This window comes from Cebus imitator, unplaced genomic scaffold (genome assembly GCF_001604975.1).
Source record: "Cebus imitator isolate Cc_AM_T3 unplaced genomic scaffold, Cebus_imitator-1.0 Scaffold101, whole genome shotgun sequence".
Classification (NCBI taxonomy): domain Eukaryota; kingdom Metazoa; phylum Chordata; class Mammalia; order Primates; family Cebidae; genus Cebus; species Cebus imitator.
Window position 1 is genome coordinate 2,396,304 of NW_016107416.1, and position 9,968 is coordinate 2,406,271.

The 9,968-nt window shown below is 35.9% G+C and overlaps 1 protein-coding gene across 17 annotated transcripts in view; it reads left to right on the plus strand.

Moving 5' to 3' along the window:
- CARF (calcium responsive transcription factor) overlaps positions 1-9,968 on the plus strand; it is an 81,402-nt gene that overhangs the window by 44,842 nt on the left and 26,592 nt on the right. For 16 of the 17 annotated variants that reach the window (XM_037741441.1, XM_037741435.1, XM_037741440.1 and 13 more), the window contains 3 exons: positions 2,589-2,709; positions 4,060-4,189; positions 5,112-5,196. In XM_037741441.1, the coding sequence (XP_037597369.1) occupies positions 2,589-2,709; positions 4,060-4,189; positions 5,112-5,196 (336 nt within the window). Of the gene's footprint in view, positions 1-2,588; positions 2,710-2,893; positions 2,961-4,059; positions 4,190-5,111; positions 5,197-9,968 lie in introns of those variants that run through there. The other variant, XM_037741447.1, reaches the window with a different exon arrangement.

A 9,968-nucleotide genomic window follows, 5' to 3' on the forward strand; every position in this document is an offset into this window, starting at 1 on the left:
GTCTTGCTCTCTCACCCAGGCTGGAGTGCAGTGGTATGATCTTGGCTCACTGCAACCTCTGCATCCCGGATTCAAGCGATTCTTCTGCCTCAGCCTCCTGAGTAGCTGGGATTACAGTTGCCCGCCACCATGCCCAGTTAAATTTTGTATTTTTGTGGAGACGGAGTTTCTTATGTTGGCCAGACCAGTCTCAAACTCCTAACCTCAGGTTATCCACCTGCCTTGGTCTCCCAAAGTGCTGGGATTACAGGTGTGAGCCACCACACCTGGCCCAATATGACTTTTTATATAAAAGTTATTAATCAAGATTATATAGTGAGTGAATCTGCAATGGATGAAGAGGTTTTTGGAGTGAAGCTGAATTGGTGTTTTGGATTTATTAGAAATATTGTACACAAAGAGCCCAGCAGGTAAAAGACCACTCAGCTAAAGTTTTCTGATAATTTTCATGGTCTGCCTGAAATAGAATGTGTTGTAGCAGATGACTTGTCAAAACCATGTTTGCTTTCATTGCAAAGATTAAAGATAATTAGCTGGTTTTTTAAAAATAGGAAAAGTAATATTATTATCACTGTCAGATTATATTGATTGAAAATAGTTTTTTAGATACCAGGGAGAATAAGCTAAGAAGTGAGAAAATAAATGAGACTCTTCTCTTCTGTGCTTGGGAAACATAGTTTCAAAATTAAGAGGATATTCTACATACCAGTCTTAATTATGAATTTTAAATATGATTGAATAAATTGTAACAACTTAATTTTGTTTAATTTGGATTTAAAAATAACCACAGCACTCATTTTCTAAGAATGAATAGAGTATTTTTCCTTTCCCCAATCCTAAAAGTTAAATATATATTTTCACAGATACTCAATGTCATTATAAGGGGTAAAGAATTTAAAACAATATTATTACTGTTGCCTTTTAATGTCCAGTAGGGTTTTTATGTTTTTTTTTTGTTTTTTTCTTTTTAGATTAAGTAGCATTGTCAAATACTGAGAGGCAGTACAGTTTAAAGGAGTCAGATTGCTTCAATCACAGCCTACCATTAAATAGCTCTGTGTAACCTTGTATGAGTTTTGTAACCTCTGTGTGACAGTTTCCTCATTTATAAAATGCTTATACTTGATATACATGTGATGAGGATTAAATGAGGTAATGCATTCAAAGTCCTGCCACTTAGTATGCACTCAGCATGTGTAAGCAGTTGTTCTCATCAGAGTTTACAGTTGCTATTTCATGCTAAAGTGATGTGTTATGGCAGGATATTTTTATCTCAAGAAACTTGTTAAACACTGGGGGAAGGAAGGAAACAATTCCCATTCTTAATTTCTGGAAACTGTTTATGTTATATTAATATTTAAAGCATTCTAGTTTGTTGAAGTTTTTTCCCCCAACATTTAATTTTTTTAAATTTATATTTGCATTTTTTTAAATGGCCCTTTTTTTTTTTTTCAAGACAAAGTTTTGCTCTGTCACCCAGGCCGGAGTACAGCAGCATGATCATGGCTCACTGCAACCTTGACCTCCCAGGCTCAAGTGATCCTCCCACCTGAGCCTCCAGAGTAGCAACAGGCACATGCCATCACATTTAGCTGATTTTTAAATTTTTTTTGTAGAGACAGGTAGCCCAAGTTCAAACTCCTGGGTTCAAGCGATCCTTGCCTTGGCCTCCCAAAGTACTGAGATTACAGACATGAACTATAATCTGTCAAGCATCAGCAATATTTTCATGTTTTACCTAGCAAAAGGGGAGTCTGGGAAAGTGGATTGAAATGATTAAGGATTGTTACCTGCACTGAAGAGGTCAGGAAACTTCGGATAAAACTGTAATACTGTGTCAATAGGAGAGTAATAAGTAATAAAATTTATGTGATGTCCAAAAAGTCTTGGAAGCATCAGATAAACTTAATTTCAAATACTGTATTAGTTATACTTTCAAATGATAGGTCCAAAAGTTTTTCTTCAACTTCATATGCCTTTTTAGTTGATATTCCTCTAAATTTGAGGGAGTGGGTTCAGTTGTTAAACTGAAAAAAGTACAATAAATATACTATTTTCCCTGTGTTTTCAGACTTTTGGGGCACGCTGTAGTATTCTTTATGAACTGTAGAAGTTATATAAATGCTCAGATACAAACATAAATCCTATTTAATTAGGCATTTAACAAGTTACCATTTTTAAACTAGTGAAAATGACTTTAACCATAAGACAAATGATAGCCACACAAATAGGTGAAACATGCATGAATAATACACTAATTGGCAAAAGGTAAATGTATTAAGTCCAGACAGACTAATTCAGATTACCAAGTAATTAGACTTCATGCATGTGTAATGATTAAGACTGCTGATGGTTAAGACCCTAGGATTAGCGTCAAAGTGCCTGTTTTTAATGCTGGCTTTACCACTTATCAGTTGTGAGACCTTGGAAAAATGATTATGTACCTCAATTCTTTCATCTATAAAATGGGGGAAATCATAGAATCCACCATAGAGCTAGGTATGTGTTTAGTAATTTATTTAACTAATAATTTTTGTTAAATCAGTGTAGGCATATGCATTTGATTTTTTTTTTCTAATGCTTCCAAGATGATCGTTGCCAGCCCATCAGAAAATGGACAGGTACTTCGTGTAATTCCATCTACCCAGACAGGAATGGCACAAGTGATTATACCTCAGGGGCAGCTTGTGGATGTGAATAGTCCTCGGGGTGAGTAACAATGGGATATAGGGGGTTTGAGAGTGTTTTTAAAACATAAATATTTTAGAAAAATCACCTCTTGAAAGTCAGTGCTAAAATTGATCTCTTTAAGGTAAAGGATTATGAATTGAGTAATTAGAAAACGGTTCCTGGCCCAAATAAATTCAAAGTTCATTTTTCAACTCCTGTCTAGGTTAGCTGTCTATTTCATTTTGGAATTCTATGAAGCTGGTTGATTCCTGCTTCCTCCCAAATGACCAGTGAGCATAAAAAAAATCCTTCTTAATTATAACAGTAACAGTAGCAGCAGCAATAGCAAGAATATAGTGCTAATAGCTACTGAAGTTTTTATTTATATCCTTAACAATTTTAATTTATTTATTTGTTTGTTTTTTGAGACGTAGTCTCGCTCTCACTCAGGCTGGAATGCATTGGCGCCATCTCCACTCACCGCCACCTCTGCCTCCCAGATTCAAGTGATTCTCCTGCCTCAGCCTCCTGAGTAGCTGGGATTACAGGCGCACACCACCATGCCCAGCTAATTTTTGTATTGTTAGTAGAGATGGGGTTTCACCGTGTTGGTCAGGCTGGTCTTGAACTCCTGACCTCATGATCCACCCACCTCGGCCTCCGGAAGTGTTCAGATTACAGGCGTGAGCCACCTCACCTGGCCTCTTTATCAGTATTTTTATAAGCCGTGTTACTCATTGCTTTTTTTTAAAACCACCCTTTTTATCTTCTTGCTCTTTTCCTCTTTCAACTTGGCCCCTTCAGGTTCAGAAAGGAGAATCATGCTTTTTATTTCTCTTTATATATTCTTTCTTTACCTGTTTAATAATATGCCTGTTAGTTCTCTTTTTTTTTTTTTTTTTTTTTTTTTTTTTTCTTTTCTCTATTTTTTTTTTTTTTCTAACCTCAGAGCTGTACTGTTTTGTTGCTTCTTCATAGCTAATGGTTTAGGGCAGATATTTTTACCTTTGTATTAACATTCTTTGTTAATAGTCATTAAGACTTAAGAGAAAAATATAATTTACAGAAAACATTATGAGCACAGTATATAAACAAAATTAGTTTTACATTTTCCTATATATTTATAGAACTCTTAATATACAATTATTTCTACTACTTTTATATCCTGTCTATTTAATATAAATTCTAAAACTTAATTATGAAATTACAATAGTCAGTATTATAAAGTAAACAAGTACCAGAGAAATTCTCAGTAAAGCGTTATTCCTTTATTCTCAATAAATCATAAATTTTCCTTACCTATTACAAATACATAAGCTTTAGTTAGGTATATTCTTATGGTCTTATTCAAGATAGTGATGTTACTTTTTTCTTGTTTTTGTTGTTGAGATGTCCCTGAAGAGAAACCCAGTGACAGAAACTTATCAACTGTAAGCGTGGATACTCTAGCTAACAATCCTAGCAATTACATTCTTCATCCACAGTCATCCTTCACATTGCCCAAAAAGTCAGTAACCAGGTGAGTCCATGCGAAAGAGGAGCTCATCTCTTAATATCGCCATGGAAGTCTTTTTACAGATTATCACATTTAAAGCTGGCTGAATATGGAGAAGATCAGAAAATAGACGGTACTGTCATCAAATATATCTTTAGTTATTTTAAGGCATTTTGGTAATAAGGAGGCTACTTTGGAAGCTATAAATGTCAGAAGCGCCATTTTTCCTCAGTGACATTTGTCATCTTTTGAAGCAGTATGAAAATTTTATTAATTTATTTAATCTGACACTAACAGACTTTTTAGAATAAAGTAACAGTCATTATAGTTCCTAAAATTGTTTAATTGTTTAATCACATTTTTATGCATAGAATTTCTCTGTGGTAATATGTTTAAAATTTTTTTTGCTTTTATTTTAGTTTTTGTTTTTCCTTTAAAATAAAACTATGATATTTTAGGGAAATATGTACATGGTTTATATTATTTTAATTGTTCCATAAAAGTGTTTTTGAATTAAGACAATATTTTGACATTTAATCTTAGAACTTCATAATGTTACTTTTCACTTGATCTTAGCCAAAAGGCCAAGAAGTGACACATAATATTACTCTGAACTAGTCAAATTTATTTTTTTTGATAAATGAAAACAGTTATATAATAAGAGTACAAAATAAGCTTTGGGAGAGATATATAAAACAGTTGAATTTGTTGAGACTACATGTTCCTGGAAGAAGAAACTTAGGTCTTTGACTTAGCAGTTAATAAAATAGTAATGGTTACAGAAAATGATAACTAAAATACCTATCAGATCAATCTGTAGTTATTGTTCAGATCTCTTATTGATAAGCTCAATATATTATCTTTGATATTAAGAAGATAAAGTAATTGAATGCATTTTGTGTGTTCATTGAGCTACATGTTTATATATATTTCTCCCCTATCCCAGAATGCTGGAAGAACCTCTTCTGGCACCTCTTCAGCCGCTTTCCTCTAACACACCTATATGGGCCTGCCGTCTCAGGAGCTGTGAGGTGAGTTAAAAATAATCGCTACCTAGAATTACTTAACTGGTTATAACCACAGTTCATCCCCAAATGCCACTGTTGAATACAACTAATATAGGCTATATTTACAATATTTTGTTTGTGTTTATGTTAAATCTGATCTCATTGATTCTTTAATTCTTAGAGATTCTAAGCTCTGTTAAAGCAGAGGTTATATAAATCTCTTAACATTTTACCATCATTTCTTCTCTTGCAACTCTTCCCTTGCAGTTCATGAAACTTCACTATTATGTTTCTCTGCAATACTTTTCAACTATTTCTTCTCTTTCTTTGCTTGTACTTATTATTATTATTTTTTTTTCATATTATCAGTAGAAAATTCTTCAAGGCCCACTTACCTTGTCTTCTTTCTCTGTATTTTATCTTTTGGAGCACTTACCTACTTTGTTGACTGTCAACTCACATCTATGAAAATGATGTCCAAGTCTGCATCACCAGTTTGTTGTTTGTTTGTTTATTCAGACAGAGTTTCACTGTTTCCCCCAGGCTGGAGTGCAGTGGTGCAATCTGAGCCCACTGCAACCTCTGCCTCCTGGATTCAAGCAATTCTTGTGCCTCAGCCACCCAAGTAGCCGGGATTACAGGTGTGTGCCACCACACCTGGCTAATTTTTGTATTTTTAGCAGAGACAGGGTTTCACTATGTAGGCCAGACTAGTCTCAAACTCCTGACTTCAGGTGATCCACCCACCTCGACCTCCCAAAGTTCTGGGATTACAGGTGTAAGCCACCATAGCTGGCCACCAGTTTTTGAATTCTTCCTTCCTCTTGTCCCAGATATCTGGCTACTTGCTTGAAGGCTTATTTGAATTTTACCTCAAATTCACCATATCCCATACTGAAATCATCTACCATGTGACAAGTAGCTCCACTTCTGAAATTCCATGTGTGTGTAATGACGAGTACCATTTCTTTAGATAGCCAGGCATAACATTTTATACTAATTTCGTCCTTTCCCACATTTTAGATAGTCACCAGATTTTTCTTTTCTTTTCTTTTCTTTTTTTTTTTTGAGATGGAGTCTCCCTCTGTCACATAGACTTGGGTGTAGAGGCACAATCTCAGCTCACTGCAACTTCTGACATCCAGGTTCAAGCAATTCTCCTCCCTCAGCCCCTTGAGTAGCTCGGGCTACTTGCGTGTGCCACCACACCCTGCTAATTTTTGTATTTTTAGTAGAGACGGGGTTTTGCTATGTTGGCCAGGCTGGTCTCGAACTCCCAACCTCAAGTGATCTGCCCACCTCAGCCTCCCAAAGTGCTGGGATTACAGGCATGAGCTACTATGCCCAGCAGTAGTCACCAGGTTCTTTTAGTTTTTCCTTCAAAATGTCTTTTTCTTTTTGGTCCATTTTTCCATAGACCTTTTTCCTGTTGTGCTTGATTACAGGAATAGCCTTCCCTTTGACTCTACTGTTTCTTGACCCTAATGTTCATTTTTCTAAAAGTACTTGTATTTAAAGATTATTTTTATTGTCTTCTTTCAATGCCCAATAAATCTTGTTATTTTTTCCACATAATTTAGCCACTGTAGCTAGGTTTCAAAGCCTTTAATAATCTGGTATTGTCCTACTTTATTTCCTACTTTTCTCAAACTCATCTTCATTCTTGTTAACCTAGTCCTCCTACTTTTGACAGATACTCCAGAATCTTTCTTTTTTTTTTTTGAGACGGAGTCTTGCTCTGTCACTAGGCTGGAGTGCAGTGGCACAATCTCGGCTCACTGCAACCTCCACCTCCTGGGTTCAAGCGATTCTTCTGCCTCAGCTTCCAGAGTAGCTGGGACCACAGGCTTGTGCCACCACGCCTGGCTAATTTTTTTGTATTTTTAGTAGAGACGGGGTTTCACAGTGTTAGCCAGGATGGTCTCAATCTCTTGACCTCTTGATCCGCCCGCCGTGGCCTCCCAAAGTGCTGGGATTACAGGCGTGAGCCAGCACGCCCGGCCTCCAGAATCTTTCTTTAGCTCTCCCTTTACTCATTTTTATTTCCTTTTCCTGTGTGTCACTTTTTTCTTCTACTTGCCATTTCTAACAATTTTTTAAATCCCAGTGCAAGTCCTGCATATCTTTTCTATAAATTACCTAATGATTATTTTAGCCTTCACCTATTTCTCTCTTTAAATTCTTTAGTATTAATTGTCATTCTTAATTATTTACTAGCCTAAGCCAGGTGTGGTGGCTCACTCCTGTAATCCTAGCACTTTGGGAAGCCAAGGCGAGCAGATCACTTGAGGTCAGGAGTTTGAGACTAGCCAGCCTGGCCAACATGGCGAAACCCCATCTCTACTAAAATATAAAAATTAGCTGGGTGTGGTGGCGGGCACCTGTAGTCCCAGCTACTCAGGAGGCTGAGGCAGGAGAATTGCTTGAATTTAGGAGACAGGTTGCAGTGAGCCAAGATCATGCTGCTGTAACCCCAGCTTGCATGACAGAGCAAGACTCCGTCTCAAAAAAAAAAAAAAAAATTTGCTAGCTTGGGTTGTTTAGTGTTACATAACAATTAGACTTTTTGGGAAAGGGACCATGCCTATTCTATATACAAACCATAGATGGTAATAAATATTTAACTATCAGAATGCTTCATTGTTTAGAACAAATCTTAAAATGAGGGAAAGAAAAATATTCTATTTTAATAGTTTGACAAAATTTCTAATAAGAAACCTTATGCTGTGTATATTACATTTGTTAGGACATTATCGTTGTTGCTTTTCTAAGTAGAGTACGTATGTGTATGTACATATGTGTGTGTGTGTATTTTTAGGTTTTTCTCCCCCTACTTTTTGTTAGTCATAGTTTTTTAATGGCTTCCTAAAGTTACTGTTGTGATTGTCTGATGAGGGTTTTAAAAATCATTATTGGGCCGGGCGCGTGGCTCACGCCTGTAATCCCAGCACTTTGGGAGGCCGAGGTGGCTGGATCACGAGGTCAAGAGATCGAGACCATCCTGGTCAACATGGTGAAACCCCGTCTCTACTAAAACTACAAAAAATTAGCTGGGCATGGTGGCGTGTGCCTGTAATCCCAGCTACTCAGGAGGCTGAGGCAGGAGAATTGCCTGAACCCAGGAGGTGGAGGTTGCAACGGTTAGCCGAGATCGCGCCATTGCACTCCAGCCTGGGTAACAAGAGCGAAATTCCATCTCAAAAAAATAAAAATCATTATTATAAACCTCATGGAATGCCATGGATATTAGAGCATTTATTAATACAATCATGCAACCAAATCACCTTATGTTACAACTATGGTGCCTTGTATGGCTTACCTAAAGTCATCATATATCTTGTAAGAAACTGGGTACTACTATCCAACAGACTTGAGTATGGTTGTCCAAGGTGAACAACCACTTCTTTACCAGTAAGGTGTTCTTTCTTCTCTCCCAAGCTCTATCAGTGATAAAATTTTTGGTTAATGGCTAAGGAAATATTTTCTGCCTTTGGTTCAAAATATTGTTTAGTAATCGTTTTTATTTTTTGAATTTCTCATTTAATAATGTTTGATTTGACCAAAAGTATATTAACTAGACAAATTTCAATACTGTACTAAAATTTTATCTTTAGGCCTATTTATAAGTATATATGGTTCTGATTATATTATTCTGATTTTTTTATTTATCGACATATATTCTATTAATTTTATTTATAAATAAATTATAGTGTTACAGCTAAAATTTATACTCATTTATTTGTAGTGAATATTTTGATAAAGAGTTTTCTAGGCTAGCAGAAAAATTATAAACATAAGCAGTTTCATTATTTTTAGAGGAAACTTCAGATAATGTGTTGTTTGGCATCAGATTATCTCTTAATTATTATGACCAAAAGTACAGCCACAACAGTATTTGATACCTTTTTATTTGTTAAATGTATTCTTCCAAAGTAAAATATTTAGTCTAATGAGGAAGAACAAGACTTCTTTGCCCACACCTCTTATTTCCTCTAAGGGGGAAACATACATGGAATCAATTCTAGGTCTATGCATTTCATTGTAAGAGACCACAGTTAACATATTTTCTGTTGGTATAGAAAAAGTTTCTCCTTGGTCGGGCATGGTGGCTCATGCCCGTAATCTCAGCACTTTGGGAGGCCAAGGCGGGCGGATCACCTGAGGTCAGTAGTTCAAGACCAGCCTGGTCAACATGGCAAAACACCATCTCTACTAAAAATACAAAAATTCACCAAGCATGGTGGCTGTAATCCCAGCTACTCGGGAGGCTGAGGCAGGAGACTTGTTTGAACCCGGGAGGTGGAGGTTGCAGTAAGCTGAGATTGTGTCATTGCACTCTAGCCTGGGCAAAAAAAGTGAAACTTCTTATCAAAAAAAATTTAAAAAAAAGGAAAAGTTTCTCCTCTAGTACAGGGATACTCAAATGGTTGTGTGTAGATAATATCAATTTATTTACATTATTTATGCCTTTTCTTGTTTCAGAAAGAATTTAAGAGAACTTACAAAATGTGTAAAATATATTAGCAAGGTAGAAATTAAAAGTGGGAGCTAAACAATAAAGACAAGAATGGGAACATAAAATAGAAGTCTTAAGAAAATACGTGTCTTAACAAACAGTGTGTGTATGTATACATATACTTGTCTGTAATCTAGGTATCTGCTTTTCAAAAGAGGAAATGTAGTTACTAAATCGTGTGCCTGTTAGATTTAAAAATTATGCTTATTTTCGTAATACATAAGCAAACCATTAATTATTTTTGGTACTAAGACCAGACAAATTTCTCTCAGAGAAGGCT